General features: G+C 43.3%; 2 protein-coding genes across 4 annotated transcripts in view; one reads left to right on the top strand and one right to left on the bottom strand.

The window, feature by feature from the left end:
• usp32 (ubiquitin specific peptidase 32) overlaps positions 1-13,289 on the bottom strand; it is a 199,429-nt gene extending 186,140 nt beyond the window's left edge. The window contains exon 1 of the mRNA XM_060847945.1: positions 13,100-13,289. Coding sequence (XP_060703928.1) covers positions 13,100-13,157 — 58 coding nt within the window. The 5' untranslated portion in view covers positions 13,158-13,289. The remainder of the gene's footprint in view (positions 1-13,099) is intronic.
• Positions 13,290-13,441: 152 nt separating this feature from the next.
• The window catches only part of si:ch1073-145m9.1 (uncharacterized), a 158,481-nt gene continuing 146,699 nt past the window's right edge, over positions 13,442-25,223 (top strand). For all 3 annotated transcript variants that reach the window (XM_060848115.1, XM_060848113.1, XM_060848114.1), the window contains exon 1: positions 13,442-13,677. The gene's annotated coding sequence lies outside the window, so the exon portion shown is untranslated. The remainder of the gene's footprint in view (positions 13,678-25,223) is intronic.

Raw genomic sequence — 25,223 nt, 5'->3', positions numbered from 1 at the left:
TGGAGAAACAGCGATCATGGCTACCTGACTAAATCAAAGACCAATGAGCCCACAAATTTGACCACTTCCCGTAGCTGCTGAGATGGAGTATCATAAAGCCTGCAGCAACAGAAGCTCCACTTCAATGTTGGTCAGGTAAGCAAATGTGGAAACACATAGTGAAGGGGTTTTAAAGCCACAAACATGAATACCAATCATTTTCAAAACCATTTAAGATAATCAAAACGTCCACGAGTTCTCCAACTTATTCTCACTGAGTGAGCTCCTGCCTCCCTATGATATGTTGCATTCTCACAGGGTTGAGGTAGCTGTCCTGTTCCTCCCTGGTGCACTTGACTGCTCAGGTGTCATCAGGGAGAGGATGAAACAGGGAAGGTTCAGTTCCAAATCTGGCAAAGCTGCTGCTGTACTTTGCTCCTTGTTCACTGCTCCCCGTATGGTGCAGGGGAACCTTTGGTTCCAGACAACTGGAGTATGGGTGTAATTTGGCCCCTCATGATGTCCAGCATTTCTGGGCTGGAGGAGCTTGTTTTCTTCTCCCCTTTAGTGCGTGTCTCTTTTGTCTGTGGCCATCCCTCCACACATTATATGAGCTGCCAGTGCGTCCTTCATGCAGATGCCTCTTTTTTTCTTTCATTGTTGGATAATGGGGGAACCCATATGGTTTTCTTTTCAGGCTATTCCTCACCCCATCATCCACTCTCCTGACTCCTTCGCTGCCTCCTCAACCTCCACTCAACTGCCAAGTCAATGGAGGAGTGGTCAACTGTTGATCCACTGTACTGGCCTCCTTTCTCTCCTCGACAGCCTTTTTCTCATTTTGGGTTATGTTTACAGTCATAGAAATGCACAGCACAGAAACAGACCCTTCGGACCAACTCATTCTTGCCAACCAGATATCCGAACCTAATCTAGTCCCATTCGCCAGCAGTGGGCCCATACTACTCTAAACTGTTCATCTTCATATATCCATCCAGATGCTTTTTAAATGCTGTGATTGTACCAGTCTCCACCACTTTCTCTAGTAGCTCAATCCACACATGCACCACCCGCTGCATGAAAAAGCTGTTCCACACTAAACCTAAGCCTGCTAGTTCTGGACTCCCCCATCCCAGGGAAAGGACTTTGTCTATTTATCCTATCCATGTCCCTCATGATTTTATAAACCTCTATAATGTCACCCTCAGCCTGTGATGCTCCAGGAAAAATAGCCCCAGTCTATTCAGCCTCTCCCTACAGCTCAAATCCTCCAACCCTAGCAACATCCTTGTAAATCTTTTCTGAACACTGTCAAGTTTCACAACATCCTTCCAATAGGAAGGACCTTCGTGTCCAGGATGATTGTTTTCAATCCCTGCAAGTTCTAAAGAAGATACAAGTGCAACAGGGGTACCATGAGGCCTGTAGCACCTGAACCAGGAACAATTTATTACACAGCTTTACTGCTCGATTAAGACCTAGACTGACCCGAAGCTCCTGCTCAAAGTCACCTGACACACACTCAACTGCCTCCACTGCACTCCGCATTCACGGATTCAACCTCCATGTTTACCTTTAGAGAATCCTCGACTAGCACTCCAAGATCCCTTTGTACTTTGGCTTTATGAATTTTCTCATTGTTTAGCAAGTAATCCATGCTTGTATTCTTTTTTCCCCAAAGTGCATGACCTCGCATTTGCTCACATCGAACTTCGTCATCTAATTTCTTCCCTGGTTATGGGCAATGAATTCCACAGGCCCACCACTCTCTGGCTGAAGAAATGTCTCTGCATTTCTGTTCTGAATTGACCCCCTCTAATTTTAAGGCTGTGCCCACGGATCCTAGTCTCCCCGGGGGAAACGGAAACAATTTCTTAGCGCCTACCCTTTCCAAGCCATGTATCATCTTGTAAGTTTCTATTAGATCTCCCCTTAATCTTCTAAGCTCCAATGAATACAATCCCAGGATCCTCAGCCGTTCCTCGTATGTTAGACCTACCATTCCAGGGATCATCCGTGTGAATTTCCGCTGGACACGCTCCAGTGCCAGTATGTCTCTCCTGAAGTGTGGGCCCCAAAACTGGACACAATACTCCAAATGGGGCCTAACCAGAGCTTTATAAAGTCTCAGTAGCACACCACTACTTTTATATTCCAATCCTCTTGAGATAAACGACAATATTGCATTCGCTTTCTTAATCACGGATTCAATCTGCATGTTTACCTTTAAAGAATCCTCGACTAGCATTCCCAGATCCCTTTGTACTTTGGCTTTACGAATTTTCTCACCGTTTAGAAAGTAGTCCATGCTTGTATTCTTTTTGCCAAAGTGCAAGACCTTGCATTTGTTCACATTGAACTTCGTTGTCTAATTTCCTCCCTGGGTACGGGCAATCTGGCTCAGAGACATGACTCAGTTGACACCACAGGTTCAATCAGTTTCTGACTTTTAGGGACATATCCTCAACAGGGGTATGTGATAGCCAGTTAATCCGCAAGTCTCCTCCCCACCAGTTTATCCTTCCACCATAAACAACAATGGTTCTTTTTGTCACTTGAACCCAGTTTTCCTCAGATGTGTAATTTCTAGCCAAGACAGTCCCTCAGTTTTGGAAAATCTTTGACTTTGAGGCTCCTGCTCTTCTGGCCATCTGTCCCTCTTGATTACATTTCTACCACCGCTCTGGTCTCCTACAGCTGCAAGTCAAATATGGCTCTCAGCTGGTGGGCAAACATTAAGGATACCAGTGCATACTGTGACATACATAATGTGTTACAGTGCATGCTGAGGAACTTGTTGATTCACCATCCCAGAAAACCCACCCCTTGGGAGGCTTCTACAGTTTGCTTCAAAGGTTTGTACAAATCTCTCCGCCTGGCTGTTTGCTCCCAGTTGATAGGGAGCTGATCTCACATCTTCATGTGGCATTCCAGGTACTCTTCTGCCACAAACTGTGGACCACTGTCACTCATGCCTTGTTCAAAATTCCCAAACTTGGAAAGTATTTCATCTAGCCAGTCTATCACTGTTTTCGCTGATACCAACTCAGGCCCTTCGAGTGGGCATTCATGATCAATAGTAGCATTATGAGCAACATGGTAGCTCATTAGGGAGCACTGCTGCCTCAAAGAGCCAGGGACAATGGTTCAATTGCAGCCTTGGGCGACTGGCTATGTGGAGTTTGCAATTCTCCCAGTGTCTGCTTAAGTGTCCTCCGGGTGCTCCGGTTTCCATCCACAATTCAAAGATATGCAGGTTGGGTAAACTGGCCATTCTAACTTGCCCATCGTGCTGAGGGATGTGTATGTTAGACGCATTAGTCAGTGGTAAATGTAGAGTAATCGAGATGTGGAATGGGTCTGGGTGACATACTCTTCCAAGGGTTGTTGTGAACTTTTTGGGCCAAATGGCCTATTTGCACACACTGTAGGAATTCTATGATCTGTCCCTCTACTGGTCTCATATAATCAACATGAATCCACTAACAAAACGATTAAGGCCATTCCCATTGGTGAAGGGGTGACAAAGCGCCTTCCTCATTAACACATAACATTGGTGATTCTCATTCCAGTGCTCTTGCTGGTGAGTGGTACTTTATTGTCTTTTGGGGGTCCATAGCTCATGATGCCACACTCAGCCATCTAAGCATACATGGTTGCCAGTCTTGGGCAGGCCTCGCAGAGGTGGCCTGCTTCCCCACACACATTGCAGCTCTTGAACTCCTTATATCTTTAGTAAGGCGCTCCTCCATTTTAGAGTCTCTGCAGGGGGTTCCTTTACAGTCCACTTTCATGGACCCTGACCTCCCACACACTCAAGGCTGCTCTATTTATATTAGATAGCCTCAGATCCATCCAAACCTGAAGCAGATGATGGGTGAGGGCTCATCTTGACTTGCTGCTTGCTTGTTCAGATCCCACAACAGGTCCACTGCATCAATGCTCCCTCCTTCTAACTGGACATACCTTTCTAAGGAGGTCAGGACATCTGTTGCCAGGACAGTGGAACTTATACAAATGGACGACATCAACCCAGCTCCTCTATGTTAGAAGAACAAAGTCAGTAGTGTTGCAGATAGGACACCGAAGTGACCCTCATCGTCAAGATCACACCATTACCATTCTCTGAAGTGGCCTGACAAGCCAGACAGTTGCTCTACTGCTTTTTTTAATCAAGAGAATTTACATTAAGTATGCAAAGAAACAGCTAATTGGCTCAATCAAATGTTGTTGTTTGTGTTCCATGGAAACCTATGCTCATTTCCCTTATACAATTCAATCATTGGTACTCACTTATTCATCATATTCCTTTCTTATCACTTGCAAAATAGTATGAATTCAAATAAATGCAACTTTCCATGCTACATTTGGCCACCAGCTGTCAATATTTTCCTCAGAGGAATATTGATACTTTAAATATGTTACAGATGATGCTAGACCTGCTCAGTTTTTCCTGCAATTTTGGACTTTCTGAGAGAGGGTTTATTTTGCAAAGCTATCCACATCGTGTTAAAGTATACACAGTAGGTAACTAATGTTTAGTTTCTAAACTGATACTATTCTTTTGATGACTCATTGGATAAACAAAACAGCACAATTCTCTCCTATTTTTGTCTCCTTCAAAATAAACTTGACCACATTCATCATTGAAGTTTTGTACGGTTTCAGTAGGTACATAGATAACCACTAAAGTATTTCTGCTAAAATAAGATGAATAGCACAGGAGATTGATTATGTTTTGCATCAGGTTATCCTCTCATTGTGTTTTCTGCCTCAGTTACACTCGTGCATTTAATGAAGGCCACACCATTTTATTTATTTGTGCAATGATCATGGCAGAGATTCTCACAGGACATCAAGACAATATCAAAACTCCTAAGTGGAGCTTTCTTTGTGTCCTTGCATTGCTTCCTATGACTAATGCAAGAACACACTCTCGGTCCATGTTCTCCAAGCAAAGTTTATTTCACAAGGCGAATTCTAGACATCCAGCAACCTGACTGGTCAAATTCAGTTGTAACTGTCTCAACATGGTATGCAAGCTTTGCATGCCAAATCAAGGGAGCCCCTGAGTGTTTGGTATTTTGTCCTTCCATCAGCTTCAGAATCTTCCAAAGCAAGAAGATGTGGAAGTGTTTGAATATCTTGGCTTGACACTGGTACAAAGTCCAACTGTTACATGCACAGAACAGTAGATAAAATTATTGCTCAATAGATGCAATGCAGTCGACACATTTACTCCTCATTCCTGGACTAATGTTCAACTTCAGGTCAAGTCGAAACTTGCTCAACAAGTTCTGCTGAAAATGTGTTGCTGGTTAAAGCACAGCAGGTCAGGCAGCATCCAAGGAACAGGAAATTCGACGTTTCGGGCATAAGCCCTTCATCAGGAATGAGGAGAGGGTGCCAGGCAGGCTAAGATAAAAGGTAGGGAGGAGGGACTTGGGGGAGGGGCGATGGAGATGTGATAGGTGGAAGGAGGTCAAGGTGAGGGTGATAGGCCGGAGTGGGGTGGGGGCGGAGAGATTAGGAAGAAGATTGCAGGTTGGGAGGGCGGTGCTGAGTTGAGGGAACCGACTGAGACAAGGTGGGGGGAGGGGAAATGAGGAAACTGGAGAAATCCGAGTTCATCCCTTGTGGTTGGAGGGTTCCCAGGCAGAAGATGAGGTGTTCTTCCTCCAACCATCGTGTTGTTATGTTTTGCCGGCGGAGGAGTCCAAGGACCTGCATGTCCTCGGTGGAGTGGGAGGGAGAGTTAAAGTGTTGAGCCATGGGGTGGTTGGGTTGGTTGGTCCGGGCGTCCCTGAGGTGTTCTCTGAAGCGTTCTGCAAGTAAGCGGCCTGTCTCCCCAATGTAGAGGAGGCCACATCGGGTGCAGCGGTTGCAATAGATGATGTGTGTGGAGGTACAGGTGAACTTGTGGCGGATATGGAAGGATCCCTTGGGGCCTTGGAGGGAAGTGAGGGAGGAGGTGTGGCCGCAAGTTTTACATTTCCTGCGGTTGCAAGGGAAGGTGCCGGGAGTGGAGGTTGGGTTGGTGGGGGGTGTGGACCTGACGAGGGAGTCACGAAGGGAGTGGTCTTTGCGGAACGCTGATAGGGGAGGGGAGGGAAATATATCCCTGGTGGTGGGGTACGTTTGGAGGTGGCGGAAATGACGGCGGATGATACGCTGTATACGGAGGTTGGTGGGGTGGTAGGTGAGAACCAGTGGGGTTTTGTCTTGGTGGCGATTGGAGGGGCGGGGCTCAAGGGCGGAGGAGTGGGAAGTGGAGGAGATGCGGTGGAGGGCATCGTCGATCACGTTTGGGGGGAATCTGCTGTCCTTGAAGAAGGAGGCCATCTGGGCTGTGCGGTGTTGGAACTGGTCCTCCTGGGAGCAGATGCGGCGGAGACGAAGGAATTGGGAATATGGGATGGAGTTTTTACAGGGGGCAGGGTGGGAGGAGGTGTAGTCCAGATAGCTGTGGGAGTCAGTCGGTTTATAGTAGATGTCTGTGTTGAGTCGGTCGCCTGAGATAGAAATGGAAAGGTCTAGGAAGGGGAGGGAGGAGTCTGAGACAGTCCAGGTGAATTTGAGGTCGGGATGGAAGGTGTTAGTAAAGTTGATGAACTGTTCAACCTCCTCATGGGAGCACGAGGCAGCGCCGATACAGTCATCGATGTAGCGGAGGAAAAGGTGGGGGGTGGTGCCAGTGTAGTTGCGGAAGATGGACTGTTCCACATATCCTACGAAGAGACAGGCATAGCTGGGGCCCATGGCAACTCCTTTAGTTTGGAGGAAGTGGGAGGATTGAAAAGAGAAGTTATTCAGCGTGAGGACCAGTTCAGTCAGTCGAAGGAGGGTGTCAGTGGAAGGGTACTGGTTGGTGCGGCGGGAAAGGAAGAAGCGGAGGGCTTTGAGTCCTTCGTGATGGGGGATGGAGGTATACAGGGACTGGATGTCCATCGTGAAAATAAGGCGTTGGGGACCGGGGAAGCGAAAATCCTGGAGGAGGTGGAGGGCGTGGGTGGTGTCCCGAACGTAGGTGGGGAGCTCTTGGACTAAAGGGGACAGAAGCGTGTCGAGGTATGCGGAGATGAGTTCGGTGGGGCAGGAGCAGGCTAAGACAATGGGTCGGCCGGGGCATTCAGGTTTGTGGATTTTGGGCAGGAGGTAGAAACGGGCGGTGCGGGCTTGTGGGACTATGAGGTTGGAGGCGGTGGATGGGAGATCCCCTGAGGTGATGAGGTTATGGATGGTTTGGTGGTGGGAGGTGGGGTCATGGTCGAGGGGGCGATAAGAGGAGGTGTCCGCGAGCTGGTGTTTGGCCTCAGCGGTATAGGGGTCGGTGCGCCAAACTACTACCGCGCCTCCCTTGTCTGCCGGTTTGATGGTGACGTTGGGATTGGAGCGGAGGGAGTGGAGGGCTGCACGTTCTGAGGGTGAGAGGTTGGAGTGGGTATGAGGGATGGACAGGTTGAGTCGGTTAATGTCGCGGCGGCAGTTGGCTTACAACAAGTTCTGCAGTCTATCACATCATGAACATTATAGCCCACTGTCTCTTAAGTTTACCTATCTCAGACGACTTAGCAATTGAGATCAGATGCTGGTCACTGAAACAATCCTTGCACCTTGAGATGGGGTATCTTGGCTTGTAGCTTACATTAGCTTTCTTTGTCTGATGGTGAGGCCAAAGTTGTCATGTTAAGGGAGAACAACTTCACATTACACTGCACAACTAGTTCAGAAGAGGTGTACAATTATTGGCAAACAGAAAATTGGGATGCAACTGTCCATGGAAACCTTGGTCTATGCCCCAAGCAGTCTCAGATTAGGAAATTCTCTATCCACGTGTAATCGGATTTCAATGCCAAGTCATCTTGGAAGGCTATATGCTACAGAGCTGCAAATGTGTTGCTGGTCAAAGCACAGCAGGCCAGGCAGCATCTCAGGAATGATGCTGCCTGGCCTGCTGTGCTTTGACCAGCAACACATTTGCAGCTGTGATCTCCAGCATCTGCAGACCTCATTTTTTATATGCTACAGAGATCCATGTTCTGTTCTCCCCATTCCTCCTGGAGCTGTTCAACTACATCCACCTTATCAGCAGCTCCTCAACATTTTCTGAAAACTTGCTGACTCTCTGGAAATAAAAATTGCTCAAGATGAAGTGACTCAGTAGACTTCTACCAAAGAATTTGCCAGTGATGGAATGGGGTGAGATTTTCTAATGCTTTCACAAGATTGATAACATCCTTCCTGCTTATACAAGTAGACAATCCAGACATTCTTACATGATTCCTTGTTATCACATAAGCTGAAAGGGTTCACTAAGCTCCTTGACCAGATTTCAAACACCACAGATCTCAGCTAGCACCCTGGAGGTGGAGGTGGTAACCAAGTTTTTGGATGAAAGTAGCGCAACACGTAGTTTATATGGATTTCAGCAAGGCCTTTGACAAGGTCCCATATTGAAAACTACTGAAGAAGGTGAGATTCCTGGGATCCAGGGTAACTTAGCAAGATCCAAACTTGGCTTAGTAACAGGGATCAGAGGGTGGTGCGTTGATCAATGGCATACCACAGGAATCAGGGTTGGATCCCTTATTGTGGTGATATTCCTAAATGACGTTGGCAAAACCATGGGAGAGACAATGGGTACGTTTGCTCATGACACAAAGACTGGCTAGGTCGTTGACAGTGAGGAAGGTGGTACTAGGTTACAGGAAAATATAAACAGATTGGTAAGATGGGCAGATCAATGGTGAATTATGGTGAATAAATTTAGAAGAAACAAGACAAGGGAATACACAAAGAATGGTAAGCCACTAGGAAGCTCATAGGATCAGAGGGATCCTGTGGCTGTTTGCTCACTGATCTCGGAAAGTAGCCTGATGGATAAACTGGATAGCTATGATGACATATAGGATACCTGCCTTTCTAAGTCATGGCATAGACTATAAGAGCAGGGCAGTCATGTTAGAGCTGTACAGAACACAGCTAGAGAAGTTTGTGTAGAAGACTCACTAGGTTGCTATTTGGGTTGGAGAATTTCAGCTATGAAGAGAGATTGGACAAGGTTGGGGTATTTTCTGTGGAGTAGAGAAGGGGAGGACTGGATAAAGGTTGGGAGGTATAACATTATAAGGGCATGGATAGGGTGAATAGAAAACAGCAGCTTCCTTTAGCTGAAAAACAATCACAAGAGAGCATAAATTTAAAGAAGTCAAGAGGAAGTTTAGAGGGGATGTGTGGGTGGTGAATCTGGAATGCACTGCCTCGAAGGACATTTGAAGCAGGAAACCTCAAAATCTTTACAAAGTGCTTGAATGCGCATCTGAAGTGACATAACATTCAAGGCTATGGGTCTAGTGCAGTAAAGTCTAGGTAGTTGTATATTTTTGGCAGTACAGACTTGATTGGCCAAACGGTCTCTGCTGTACAGTATTATGATTATGGGTGTAGAATGTGCTCTCTAACATCCTTCAATGAATTGCTACAACGCATCTTGTAGACAGCACATGCTGATGCTACTCAATGTTGGTAGGTGAAGTGAACATTTGTGGATGCGGTGCCAATCAAGGAGACTGCTTTGGCCTGGAAGGGGTTAGGCTTCTGGGGGTTGTTGGAGCTACATGCATCCAGGCAAGTAGAGAGTACTCCATCATACTTCTCTCTTATGGCGTTAATCATTTACAAGCCACATGTAGAATGGAAGTTTATCGGAGATGTCTTGATGCTCATTAAATATTGTCCATTTCACCATCTAAAGTATGTTTCCTTATTCTAGGGAGGTGAACACTATGGTCCAGAAAACAGCTGTTCAGTTGTTCAAGTGACTGCTGAGATCCACTTCTGGTCACTTTTCATTGGAAAAGGCAATGTGCAAGCTCACAGCTACAACTCCCTGCCAATTGCTCATGCATCAAGTCAAGACTTGTGACCGATTGATGATGAACACACTTGCACGTGAATTGAATTACAGTGAAAGAGAGTTGGGCATTATTAATCTGTCTCTTGTTCAACCCAATCTTAATCCAGTGGGAAAATGAGCCTAGGTAGGCTGGAGATACAGCCAGATGTAGGAAGTGACTCCGATGCATTCTTTCTTGTCAAGGTTTACACCCTCCATTACATGTACTGATCTGCCTTCAAGATTGCTGGATTATAGACAGTGGACGATATTACCTTTGCAGATCAAGAATGACAAATCTCTAATTGTTACGGGCAACAGCTACTCTCAAGTGGTTTGGCCTATCCAAACAAAATAAGTCACTCAATGCAGCAAGCTCATTTGAGAGAAATGCTACCTTTCCCTTGTACACCTCACCTATATATTCTGAGGGTTCAGGTTCAAATTAAATTACTAAGCAGTAGCATGGATGCTACAGTCAAACTCAGCACTAGTACCAACTTGGAGAAATTGAAATGAGGGACAAGGAGGTGTAAATAAAATGACTGTTTATAATCCTGATATCAACCAGGAACATCTTTGTTGTGAAAACGCACAGACCTCAGTCAACAGCAGAATATGATCCTACTCAGTACTTAGGCATGAAGTATATTGGATTGAAGCATCTTGACGACTAACAAGTTAATTTCTTCAGGTGAGAGGAGGATGAAAGGAAAGGGTAAAAAAAATAAGCAAAATGTAGTCATTCATTTTCTTATGAGAGAGAGAGAGAGAGAGAGAGAGAGAGAGAGAGAGAGAGCTTCATGGTAACTCTCAGCCAGCTATAACACTACCTGAAGGATAGATGAACTGATGTATCTTTTCATTAAACATATGAGTTCCAAAGCCACTAATCAAAGAGAAGTTGTCCCAGCATCATGACTAATATTTAATCACTGAATCAATATCATTAAAAATTATCTAGTTATCTATTTCATCGCCAATCAAGCATTTTGGCTATGTATAAATTAGATGCCATATTAACCTACATTACAACAATATGATTTACAACTTCACAGTATTGCTTAGCTTAGTGTAATGTGTTGAGATTGTGAAAACAGCTATTTAATGCATTGTTTCCATCTCTGTTATTCCAACTTAGCTACACTATACCAGCATAGCCTTATCCAACTAGTCAGAATGTTACCTCATCAACTACAATTCCAGAGCATGGGCAATGTAGATTCAAACTTCCTATATAGTTTGAAACAAAACTTGCATTATTAATATTTCAGTCATATGTTGTGATATTAAGCAAAGTTGGTATATATTAAAAGCATGCGAGGTATCTGCTAAAATGTCTTTGTTAAGGAGCACGATTCCAGTACTTAAACCTAAAGATATAGTAGAGCACATTCCCTGCTTCATCTCATATATACTTGCCAAATTACCAGACTTCTTTTAAATGCTGGGCAAATTCCCTGCAGGGGAAAACCAGTAAAGAGTGAAGGCCCCAACAACTGAACTATCAAAATTGATCATTAATCACTTTTTAAAACTGATATAATCGATGTGCATTTTTTAACAAATTATCTCCTCATATGAGCACAATATATTTCCTAAAAACACTGCAAAACCTGAATAATTTGCATGTTTATTTTTATCTGCAGAATAACATTGGAAAATAATGTATCCACTTTCCTCCAAGGCAACAACATCAGTTCATAAACATTGGAAAATAGTAATATAACTTCACTGTAGGTCAATTACAGGAAGCCAATTCAAAAGTATTAGAGAACAAACTGCTAGTAAGCAGAAAGACTGATCATACCAAGGACAATATACCAAAATAGAGAACTCACAGAGGGGCATTAAAGTACCACAACACATTTGAACGTTAAGTTACAAAGCAAACAGAACAATAGCTAAATCTCAGGTATGTTATAGCTTTCATACACAAAACTAATTTTGTAGCTTTTGAAAACAGAACGGGAAAGAGATGTTGATTTATAATCATCACAACTAAAATTTTATTATGGAGCTTTACAACACGTCACGATTTTGTTCGAAATCAACGTTTTAAAAGTAAGCTACTTCCTGAGTTGGAATAACATCCCATCCTAAAACGAAACTATTTAACTCAAACGTGCGCTAAGTCATAAGCCTCATGCGCATGTTAAGACGGCCGGAAAAAGAGCAATAACCGTTTGCTCTTTAAAAATTTTAACCATGCGTGTTCGCTCAGTTTTCGAACCAGGTTACTTGATCTTACTTGTTGAAAACACACTTGATAATCACATATTTAATTACACAGCATATTTTGCCTTCTTATGAACAGGGAATAGATATTCCAGTTTCCTATGTATTAAGGAGTTATGTGAACAGCGAAACACATGAAAGCAGAATCCATCGAGAAGTGACAGTTTGCTGCAGAACTCACTGGTGTCCACAAGTCTGCGTCACCCTGGGCTGTTGTGCCCGCTATATGTTACTCTGAAATTTCGTCGTAAAAAATAGGTTATATTCTGTTTGCTTCAATCGTATTACTATCATCATTTAGGCTCGAGAAACACGCAAGAGCAAATTGTTGTGTTAGGAACGTTTTTAAAAGAGGTCTTATGTGAATTCATTCCTGCTATATTTCAAAATTCACAAAAAATACCCCCAATCGTAGTTACGCAGTACTACACTGAAAATTACCCTTACCCGCGAATGGCTAAGAAATCTCTTGGGTTATGAAAACATCCTAAAATCCAGAGATTCAGAAAATTCAGGCAACACAAAGACATCGTTAGCCCTCGAATACAGCGATTCAAAATAGATTTCTCTCAATTTCAAGCAAACCAGGGATCGAAACTCCTGATCAACACAGACCCACCCTTTAGTCTGGTGTACATACATCTTTAAAATATCTTTTAAAATAGATCCTGAAAAGCACGACAAATAAATACCGACACCTTCCCACTTTCGCCCTTACAGCGGATTCAGGCATTTATAAAGCTGGATTTCAAAAAATAACAGCAAATCAGTGTCGTCTATATAAAGTCCACCCCCGCCCCAAAAGAACGGAGTTTCCGTGTCTTTATTGACGCGCATAGACAGCATCCCTGTCATGGTGGTGAAATGCTATTTTAAAGGAACTGCACCATTAAGGGGCAAACCGAAAACATAACCGCCGGCTTTCAAATATTATTTCAATTTTTTAAAAAAATACAAAAAACAAACCCAAACATCGTGAGACCTCACCTCGTTTCGCCGCTTCATCGTAAGACAGAAAACCTATCCTTGACTCCTTAGCGCCCATATTCCCCTCATCTCAGTGTTATTATTGTAAGTGCTGATCTCCCTTCTCTCACTTTGTTTTCTTCCTTCAGTCTCTACTTTTCTCCCTCCGTCAAAGCCCGGCCTCAGGATTGTCCACAACCTCCATGCTGAGTCACATGACCAGCGCGTGAAGTCACGTGGGCGCCGGCAACAACGGCGATACCACCGAGCGAGGGGGGCGCATGCGTACCTCCACCTTCTCTCCTCCTCCGCTTCCACTCTTTCCCCAAAGCGCTGACTTGCGGCCATATTGCAAAAGGAGCTGCCATCGTCAGGTGTTGCGCTTCTCTCCAAGTTGGCTAGTTACTCTTGGAAGGACAACTTTACTTTTTATTTGTTCCAGTTTTAATTTCATGAGTATGATGTCAGATGGTGGACGAAAAGAACGCAAGATGAGAATATCTTTTTCCACATACACAAACAGCCATTTCAACTTAGTAATTTGGAAATGGAAGAGTGGTGGAAGCAGATTCACCCAGTAACTTTGCAAAGGAATTCGGGTAAAGTCTTATTGAGAATGTACAGTACTGTACTTGCAGACCTGCAGGGACAGAACATGGAAGGGTCCAATAGCTCGTTCTTCTTGTGCCAACACCGATACAGTGGGCTGAATGATCTCTTTTTGTGCCGTAGTATTATGTGACATCACAGATTTTTAATAAACTGAACAGAAAATTGCATAATCTGACGCGGGCAGTTTAAAGTTTATAGATATATATCAAAGAAGCAAACATTTCAAAGAGTTCGTCTAATGAGCAGCCAAAATTAATATTCTTATTGAAGATGAAAATATGTCAAACAGTTTATTTAATAAGCAGCCTTACACATGTTAAGAGTAATTAAAGTGGTATATCGACGAGAAATAATCAATAATGAACATGGAATTCAATTTAAAATTTGTATAATGTATTTTTACTCAATAAGACAATTCTTTGAAGTTTGCATCACATTAGATTGGTTAAAAAGGCATTTAGCAAGCTTGTGTTCATTGCTCAGACCTTTGAGTAGAGAAGTTAGGATGACATGTTGAAGCCTGTTCTGGAGTATTTTGTGCACTCCTGGTATCCCTGTTTATAGGAAAGATATTATTAAACTGGAGAGAGTTGGGAAGAGATTTACTAGGATGTTGCTGGGAAAGGGGGTATAATGGAGAGACTGGATAGGCTGAGACTATTTTCACTGGAGTGTAGTTGATTGAGAGGTTGCTTTATATAGGTTTCTATGTGTCAAGAAAGACATGGATAAGGCAAATAGCAGGTGTCTTGGGGGATTTCAAGACTAGGGGACACACTTTTAAGGTGAGAGGAGAATGATTTAAAACAGACTGCATTTTTTTTCGTGATTCGTGTATGGAATGAACTTTCAGAGGAAATGGTGGACATGGATACAGTTATAATGCTTAAAAGACATTTTAGAGAAGTACATGAATAAGACATGTTTGGAAGGATATAGGCCAAGCAGGCAGGTGGGACTAGTTTAGTTTGGGATTATGTTTGGCATAGACTGGTTGGATGGAAGGGTCTGTTCTGTGCTGTATGAATTAAGAATTCATAGATGATACAAAATTTTGCTTTGTAATGGAGGATTGTGACAGCACCAGGCTTTGAGCTAAAAAGTCTGTTAGAGAGGACCTATTTGAAATTTCAAAAATACAAACTGGACACCAGGAAGTCTTGTTTCATAAAAGAACAGTCCACTTATTGAGACTTTTCAGTGAATAAGGTTGTCAAGTAAAATTTCTTTAGCAGTCAATTACATGCTAGAGGGAAAACAACAAACAAAACACCATGCAACACATTACCCAAGAAGGGCCCTTTAGTTTCATGAGTTGTGTGTCAGTTGGTAGGCATATGTAACATTGCTTACTAAAATTTGTTCAGAATTATTTGATAGCAATTCTTAGTCAGAAGGTTATGTGCTCAAGTCCCAAGGACTTCATGATGCAGTTCTGAGGGAGTGCTGTTTTGTAGGTGTTGTCTTTTGAATGAGACTTTCAACTAAGGCTCTTTTCAAATAGGCATAAAATCACACATGGCTCTTCAGGAGCAGTGCATTTCCCATGGTGTTCCAGACAATATTTCTTCCTTCTCTTTGGGCAGTTCCTCAAGTTACAAGATGACTTACTTTCAGACCAGAAATTAGTTCAGATGCAAAAGAGTCAAGTGCTTGACCTTTATGTCACAGGTAGGGCAGATGATCATTGTGGGAATAGGAAGGTGGAATGCATGAGTTGCTATATTCTCTTTTTTTCTATCAACAGTTTTCTCTTCAGTTTGCCATCAACCATATAAATTCCCGCCTCAGGCGACTGACTGTGTGGAGTTTGCACGTTCTCCCCGTGTCTGTGTGGGTTTCCTCCGGGTGCTCCGGTTTCCTCCCACAGTCCAAAGATGTACAGGACAGGTGAATTGGCCATGCTAAATTGCCCGTAATGTTAGATAAGGGGTAAATGTAGGGGTACGAGTGGGTTGCGCTTCGGCGGATCGGTGTGGACTTGTTGGACCGAAGGGCCTGTTTCCACACTGTAAGTAATCTAAACAATGAATTTCAAGGTTTTTAGATGCTTGGTTGTGTGTAACAAAGTTTCTGATTAGATAAAAAGACAAGATATGAAGTAAATGTTGATATATTCTCAGCACTCTCAACTATCAAGCTGTCAGCATGAAATACCAATCACTTTTTGTGAAAAAGGAATGATGACATGATCCTGGTCCACTTTTTAATCCTTATTCTACTATCCTTTGTTTTTGCGCATAATAAACTTCAACAATTGACTTAGCATGTTGTTAGTTTGTAAAATTTCAGCCTTCCTCTTGCATCACAACCCTATTACTGCCACTGCTTAGTCAATTTTACAAATAACAATATTTCATTTATAAGAAAATAATGTAATCAATTATCTCTTGATTGAAATCCCATTCTTTAGAGTTGAGGTGCAACTCTTCATTGATTTTGCTTTGTTTTCGATGAGGCTAGTAGGTTACATACTCGGTAGCCGTCATCTTTCAGTTGTGGTTCCCCACTTCTGATGTATCAAATTTTAACTCATGACAAAATTGTTTAGCTTCTTTGAAAACAAATCAGGGATGCGCAAAAGTCTTGGAGTCCTTATTGACCACTGCCACTGCACCATATAAATTTGAACAATGTCGAAAAAAAAAGATTTGTAATAATGATAATGAAGAAGTATTGTCTGAAGTTAAGGAGTTGCTTCTGGATAACGTGACTGGTTTACTTTATGTAGGTCATTTAGAACAAGCAGAGTTGTAGTCTCTGGTTTGTTACCCGTGCCACGTGATAGAGAGTCGAGGAATAGGGAGAGAGAGCAGTTAAATGCGTGGCTACAGGGATGGTGCAGGAGGGAGGGATTCCGGTTTCTGGACAACTGGGGTCCTTTCTGGGGAAGGTGGGACCTCTATAAAAAGGATGGGCTACACCTGAACCTGAGGGGCACCAGTATCCTTGGGGGGAGGTTTGCTAGTGCTCTTTGGGAGGGTTTAAACTAACTCCGCGGGGGCATGGGAACCAGGACTGTAGCTTTAGGGTACAGGACCTTGAGTGTAGGGAGGTTAGGAATAATGCAGCGATCTCTAAGGAGGGTGCCTGTAACCAGAAAGGTGGATTGAAGTGTGTATACTTCAATGCCAGAAGTATAAGGAATAAGGTAGGTGAACTTGCAGCGTGGGTTGGTACCTGGGACTTCGATGTTGTGGCCATTACAGAGACGTGGGTAGAACAGGGACAAGAATGGCTGTTGCACGTTCCAGGGTTCAAATGTTTTAGTAGGATCAGACATGGGGGTAAAAAAGGGGGAGGCGTGGCATTACTTGTCAAAGACAGTATCACAGCAGTGGAATGGACGATGGAAGAGGACTTGCCATCTGAGGTAGTTTGGGCTGAGGTTAGAAATAGGGAAGGTGAGGTCACCCTGTTAGGTGTTTTCTACAGGCCTCCTAATAGTCCTAGAGAAGTAGAGGATAATATTGCGAGGATGATTCAGGAAAAGAGTGAAGGTAGCAGGGTGGTTGTTATGGGGGACTTTAACTTCCCAGATATTGACTGGGAGAGCTATAGCTCGAGTTCATTAGATGGGTCGGTGTTTGTACAATGTGTGCAGGAGGGTTTCCTGACACAATATGTCGACAGGCCAACAAGAGGGGAGGCTATATTGGATTTGGTTCTAGGTAATGAACCAGGCCAGGTGTTAGACTTGGAGGTAGGTGAGCACTTCGGGGACAGTGACCACAACTCGGTGACTTTTATTTTAGTGATGGAGAGGGATAATCGTGCGCCGCAGGGCAAGAGCTATAGCTGGGGGCAGGGAAATTATGATGCAGTGAGGCATGACTTAGGTTGTGTGGATTGGAAAAACAGGCTTCAAGAGAAGAACACTAATGAGATGTGGGGATTGTTCAAGGAGCAGCTACTGCGTGTCCTCGATAGGTATGTACCAGTCAGGCATGGTGTAAAGGGCCTTGTGAGGCAGCCGTGGTTTAGTAAGGAATTGGAGTCCCTTGTGAAAGGGAAGAAGGCGGCATATGTAAAGATGAGGCGTGAAGGTTCAGTAGGGGCGATTGAGAGTTATAAGGTAGCCAGGAAGGAGCTAAAGAGGGAGCTAAGAGAAGCGAGAAGGGGACATGAAAAGTCTTTAGCTGGTAGGATTAGGGAAAACCCAAAGGCTTTCTATAGGTATGTCAAGAATAAAAGGATGACTAGGGTAGGTATCGGTCCAGTCAAGGATAGTAGTGGGAAGTTGTGTGTGGAGGCGGAGGAGATCGGAGAGACATTAAATCAGTACTTTTCATCAGTATTCACTCAGGAACAGGACACTGTTGCTGATGTGAATATGGAATCACAAATAATTAGAATGGATGCCCTGGAAATATGCAGGGAAGAGGTTTTGGGAATATTGGAAAGGATGAATATAGATAAGTCTCCTGAGCCTGATGGCATTTACCCCAGGATCCTATGGGAAGCTAGGGAGGAGATAGCAGAGCCATTGGCCTGGATTTTTATGTCGTCATTGTCAACGGGAATAGTACCAGAGGACTGGAGGATAGCGAATGTGGTCCCATTGTTCAAGAAAGGGAGTAGGGATAGCCCTAGTAACTATAGGCCAGTGAGTCTGACTTCAGTGGTGGGCAAAGTCTTAGAGAGAATGGTAAGGGATAAGATTTATGAACATCTGGGTAGGAATAACGTGATCAGGGATAGCCAGCATGGTTTTGTGAAGGGCAGGTCGTGCCTCACAAACCTTATTGAGTTCTTTGAGAAGGTGACTAAGGAAGTGGATGAGGGTAAAGCAGTAGATGTTGTGTATATGGATTTTAGTAAGGCGTTCGATAAGGTTCCCCATGGTAGGCTAATGCTAAAACTTCGGAGGTATGGCATTGAGGATACATTAGAGATTTGGATTAGGAATTGGCTGGCTGGAAGGAGACAGAGGGTAGTAGTTGATGGATTATGTTCATCTTGGAGCGCAGTTACTAGCGGTGTACCACAAGGATCTGTTTTGGGACCATTGCTTTTTGTTATCTTTATAAATGATCTAGAGGAAGGACTTGAAAGCTGGGTAAGCAAGTTTGCGGATGACACAAAAGTCGGTGGAGTTGTGGATAGTGAGGAAGGAAGTGGTAGGTTACAGCGGGATATAGATAAGTTGCAGAGCTGGGCGGAAATGTGGCAAATGGAATTCAATGTAGCTAAGTGCGAAGTCGTTCACTTTGGTAGGAATAACAAGATGATGGATTACTGGGCTAATGGTAGGCTACTTGGTAGTGTGGATGAGCAGAGGGATCTTGGTGTCTATGTACACAGATCTCTGAAAGTTGCCTCCCAGGTAAATAGTGCTGTGAGGAAGGCATATGGTGTACTGGGCTTTATTGGCAGAGGAATTGAGTTCCGGAGTCCTGAGGTCATGTTGCAGTTGTATAAGACTCTGGTGAGGCCTCATCTGGAGTATTGTGTGCAGTTTTGGTCGCCATACTATAGGAAGGATGTGGAAGCTTTAGAACGAGTGCAGAGGAGGTTTACCAGGATGTTGCCTGGAATGGTAGGAAAATCTTATGAGGAAAGGCTGAGGCACTTGGGGCTGTTCTCATTGGAGAAGAGAAGGTTTAGGGGAGATCTGATAGAAGTGTATAAGATGATTAGGGGTTTAGATAGGGTAGATACTAAGAACCTTTTACCGCTAATGGAGTCAGGTGTTACTAGGGGACATAGCTTTAAATTAAGGGGTGGTAGGTATAGGACAGATGTTAGGGGTAGATTCTTCACACAGCGGGTTGTGAGTTCATGGAATGCCCTGCCCGTATCAGTGGTGAACTCTCCTTCTTTATGGTCATTTAAGCGGGCATTGGATAGGCATTTGGAAGTTATTGGGCTAGTATAGGTTAGGTAGGATTCGGTCGGCGCAACATCGAGGGCCGAAGGGCCTGTACTGCGCTGTATCCTTCTATGTTCTATGTTCTATAAGATAAGTCATTTAGCCGAACTTGGGTCACTTATCCAAAATCCATCTACAATCCTTGCAAGTCACTTGTATCTTCTCAGAACTATTTTTCAATACTTGTGTGATACATCACTTTCTGATAACGTTAGATGTCACAACTTTGAATTTATGCCTTGTCTTTATGTTTTGATTTAACTTGGAGGATTGGTCTCAATTCCACTCATCTGCAATATTTATTAATATATGTCTATACAATACTTTTGAAATATCCAAACTCATCTCATTGTTCCTAATAATTCAGTCCTGTGACATTTGGGTTCAGTCTTCTGTCTCTTCTCTGTATTACATTTGGGACCTGAATATTTGATTATACATATTGTCTCCAAGACCAGTTTGTTCACCTATTTTGTTTGCTTTTGTTCTTTTAAATTTTAAAAAATTATGCAGTTGAACAGCTATCCAGTCTGAAACTAAGGGAGCATTATCTTGCAATCAGCTGGACTGTAAACCCATTCTCTTCCCTATAGTGAAATTGTATCAATTCTCATTTAATGGTCTCATACTTAAAAAGAAAAGCTGAAGTCAAAACCTAAAAGAGGAAGATAACATTTGAAAGAATAATAAAAGCAGAGAAGAACAAGGTAGATTATTGGCAACAAAAATAGAAATTGTTGGAAAATGCTGCAGGTCTGGCAGCATCTATAGAGAGAGATACACAGAGTTGATCTTTCGGGTTCACTGACCCTTCTTCAGAACATTAATGGCAAACTTGCTATAATATGATAGAGATGGATTTAAAGCCACACCTCTCCATAATGTGAATTCTCACTGTTACCAGAACATAAACTAAGCACAGCTCCAAAAACAATGAGCATAGTTGAGAGGCCGAATTGTAGACCTAATATCAGTTACTAACCACTCGAGGAAGTACATCAGTACCCTGGAGTAATGCAAATTAACATTGATGATCACTTGCTCCACCTTTAATTTTGCAAAGAGGATCAGACAATGGAAGTATAAGAATAAAAAAAAGAACCATGTGTTGTAGTAAAGTAAGGAAGTGGCATTTTGTTTTAAATTCTTCAGTTGGCAATCAACCAAACAACATAGGAATACTTCGAGAGAGTTTCATGGTTGAAAACCCATCAGTCCTTGTCCAAACTATCATTTGCATTCAATTAGTCTTTGTGACTGGCCTTTGCAGTTCTAATACCTCCCTTAACACTTGGAGAATTGCTTTCTAAGTACCACTGTACATTTATAATCTTGACCTCTTATTGGTACTATTTCTATTCGTACCATAGATTAACTAAAGAAGTACCATAAACCAAAAGATGAGACCTTGTGCTTGCTTCTCTATTGGCCTTGTGCCTTTGGAACACTTCCAGGCAGCATGACTCTTCTGTGTAATCATATATGTTTTTAATTTATTAGTTAATTTTATAAAAACTTTACAAACTGCTTAAACACAAGCAACATAAGCTGTAGCAACAGGTAGTATGCTGAGGTTTACGCCATTTCACAGGTTTAAAAATAGTTTTCAATCAATTAATTTTATAATTTTTAAATGAGCAAGGATACTGGGATGTACCTCAAAATTGACTGAAGCAAGCAGGAAGTAGTGTGGTTTCTCGTTACCGCTGTTTTCCTTTTCTTCCCCATAAAAATTTACATCTAAGTGAAAATAGCTCAAAGTCACTTCCACTGAGTTTTGAAATTCATTGATCTTTAGTTTTGAAGTTAATTTTAATGCGTGTTCACCCTGCAGCAAGGCAAATCTTCCAGCAGCTACTTTCAACTGAAACTGTTGTTACTGAAGATGGGCCTATTTCCAATTTGATGTATGCTCAGTTACTCTCTCTCATTGAAGTGTAGCATACTCATTTAAATGTCAAGAGATCCAGAGAGCGGGGTCTGGACCAGTAAGCGGCAGGTCAGGGTAACCCTGAGGGTCGATGACAACAGGAACATCCTCCACCCACCCTCGAGCTTCGCAGTTGGAGGGAGCAGAGGCTACCTGACATATGCAGGGCAGCGGAAAGTGTGCCGAACCTGCGGGAAGGGGGGACACATGGCGGCAGATTGCAAGGTGACCATCTGCAGGAACTGCAAACAGGAGGGTCACCTGACTAAGGACTGTCAGGAAGCAAAGATCTGCAACCTGTGTGGAGCTGCAGGCCACATGTACAAGACCTGTCCAAGATGGGGGCGGGGGGGGAGCCATTTACGCACACATGGTCGGAGGTGGCAATGTAAGTCGTGGACCCCCAAAGACCAGCAAGGTGCACCCAGACAGCAGGGAAATGGAGTCTGGTGGCACTCAGAAAGAAGAATAAGCTGGAGCGGAGGAGGCGGTAGTCAGCGAAGAGACACAGCAGCTGATCCTAGCTCTAGCTGGGCAGATGGAAGCAATGGAGGAGGAGGTAATCTAGAAAGCAGAGGGGTGGATACCTGTTAAAAACAGGAAAAGAAAATCCTGCCAGGCCCCCAAAGCCTCCCAGCAAAGGGGGAAAAGACAGCTGCATGAGGGAGGTTACGGCCAGCTGTTCGGATGATGAAGACGGGCGCAAGGAGGGTCATCGCCAGAAGAAGAAACAGAGCGCCGTAGGTGAAGAGGAGGGCATTTTCTCCCAACCAGGAAGCAATGGACCCCCGAAGTCCACCCTCCACCCAGTGAGAATCCGGGGGTACCCACAGCTACAGGTAACTGAGAGCTGTGATCCTCTGACAGTCCCACTGTCAGACACAGAACTGGATGGTGTGGACCCTTGCCTTGGCTCAAGGTCATCAGAGTGGGTAAATGACCCCAGTGAGGAACTGGACAGCTACCTCAGCCCAGCAGTTCGTGCTCACTGTGGGGATGCAGACAGCTACCCTAGAGAGAGGACAGTCAAATGGACAATGGTAACCCCATAAACTGGGGGTTAAAGAAGGTTCCTTTGCTATTTGTATAACAGGGGGCCCGTTACTGTTGGGTTCCGTTGAAGCTTCAGCTAAATACTAAGAGACTGGATGGTTAATAAACAGAACTGTAAATACGATAACTGTAAATTCGACTAATTCAATCTGTTCTCTATAATGTTAAGACATGCAATATATATATATGAACAACATGACCAATTGTACAGGAAGTAAAAAGTGAGGTCTGCAGATGCTGGAGATCAAAGCTGAAAATGTGTTGCTGGTTAAAGCACAGCAGGTTAGGCAGCATCCAAGGAACAGGAAATTCGACGTTTCGGGCCAGAGCCTGATGAAGGGCTCTGGTCTGAAACGTTGAATTTCCTGTTCCTTGGATGCTGCCTAACCTGCTGTGCTTTAACCAGCAACACATTTTCAGCTCAATTGTACAGGAACCAAAGATTTATTTTATGAATAAAGTATATTTTGAAATTTAAAAAAAGAGATCCGGAGAGAAAAGGAAAGGGTGGATCTTGTTACATGGTTCCCTGAGCAGACTGTCAAAGTCATTGACAGAATGCCTCATCACCAGAACTTTCCAACAAGCACCAAGACATTGCATCAAGTCATTACCTGTGAGATCCTTCATGTATGGTCAGTCTGCCTGTGCCACTGCACGCTTCCCTCAAAGTGGCTGTGGAGGTCTTGAGACTGCCAAACATCTTCTGGAATGTGTCTTTGCAAAGGAAGTCTGGAAGATGATGCAGTGTTTTTTGTTGAGGTTCACCCTGAACAGCTCTGTGATACAGGACTCTGTGCTTCTCAGTCTGTTTCCCAGGATACACACAGTGACGAACATTGTCTGAGCCTAAAGGACCATCAACGCAGTGACAGATGCTCTTTGGTCTACTGAACCCTGTTGGTCTTCCAGAACAAGGTGTTGACCCTGACCAAGTGTTGCAGGCTGGCACATTTCAAGATCCAGGACTGTGTGCTAAGACAGACAGTAAAGCTTAGGGCAGCTGCCATCAAGCCACAGTGGGGAAAGACCACTATCTGAGGTCTTTGTGCTGAAATGAGGGTCCTTCTGGTGCCTCATGTTTGTAAATAAAGTCTTGTACACGTAAGAAATGGCTTCAGTTTGTTTGCTGGATAGAATCAAACTCCAATGTTTGTTTGTTTCTTAATATGCCACTGTACAGAACCAAACTATTTTCATGGCGATGTATACATAGATATTTTGAATGAATAAAGTTTATTTTTGAAATAAAAAATCAAGTTTATTATTTTTCATAATTATATTCATTCAAGAAGGAAATAGAAGTCAATGCTGGGAACAAACAGACCCGCACAAGAATAGAGTCCTTCAATTTAATTTTCTAAATATCTTTGAGAAAATGATTGTAAATTTCACACTATTGTTATGATCCCAGCTGATGTTAATACTGGATCAAGTCAGATCCCTAAATGAAATTTAGCTACTTATTTCAGTAAGTGACCACCATGTTAAATAAAACAAATGAGTACACAAGGTTGCAGATTTTCTCTTACAACGAAATTGTTGATTACATAAAAGGAAGAATAAAATAAAACAAATCAAGTACCTAAGTATAGAACATAGTTTGAAAAAGCTTCACACATAAAGTAAAATATTTTATTTGCCATCAATTTACAATTTCACATCCAGAGAAAGCACTACTCTATCTCAAATCTTTAATTTGGAGGAGCCAGTGTTGGACTGGGGTGGACCAAGTTAAAAATTGCACAATACCAGGTTATAGTTCAACAGGTTTGTTTGGAAGCACAAGCTTTTAAAGTGCTGCTTCTTCTTCAGGTGGTTATGGAGCAGGACCATAAGACGCAGAGTTTATAGCATGAGGTTACAGTGTCATGCGGCTGAAATATATTTGCTTGTTTAATATATTTCAGCCGCATGGCCCTAACGTTTTGCTATAAATTGTGTCTTTTGGTCCTGCTCACAACCACCTGATGAAGAAGCAGCATTTCAAAAGTTACCAAACAAACCTGTTGAACTATAGTCTGGTGTGTGATTTTTAACTCAAATCTAAGTTTAACTGAGTTGATTCATATTAGTTCTGTCCTGCAAACTGTGAAGTTGTCTTCCACGAATACTCAGAAAACAAAGATTAGATATCCTCACGTTTCAGTCCACTGCAGATTTCTAAACAAACATTCCTAGTTTGGAATTACGCAAATTGATATTCTGCTAAAGCAGGAGAAAGTGAGGACTGCAGATGCTGGAGATCAGAGTTGAAGTGTGTGGTGCTGGAAAAGCACAGCAGGTCAGGCAGCATCCAAGCAGTAGGTGAGTCAATGTTTTGAGCATAAGCTCTTCATCAGGAATGAGGGGGTAGCTGAAGGGGCTGAGAGATAAAGGGAAGGTAGCTGGGAATGTGATGGGTAGATGAAGGTGAGGGTGAAAGTGATAGGTCAGAGAAAAGGGCAGATTGGATAAGTGGGAAGGAAGATGGACAGGTAGGACAGTTCAAGAGGGTGGTGCCGAGTTGGAAGGTTGGATCTGGGATAAGTAGGTGAAGGAGAGATAAGGAAACTGGTGAAATCCACATTGATCCCATGTGGTTGGAGGGTCCCAAGGTGAAAGATGAAGCATTCTTCCTCCAGGCATCGTGTGGCTTGAGTTTGGCGGTGGAGGAGTCCAGTGGTGAGTGGACGGGA

This window comes from Hemiscyllium ocellatum, chromosome 31 (genome assembly GCF_020745735.1).
Source record: "Hemiscyllium ocellatum isolate sHemOce1 chromosome 31, sHemOce1.pat.X.cur, whole genome shotgun sequence".
In the NCBI taxonomy this organism is placed as follows: Eukaryota; Metazoa; Chordata; class Chondrichthyes; order Orectolobiformes; family Hemiscylliidae; genus Hemiscyllium; species Hemiscyllium ocellatum.
The sequence above is the reverse complement of the archived record's forward strand: the minus strand, read 5'-3'. Positions and strand labels throughout refer to the sequence as shown.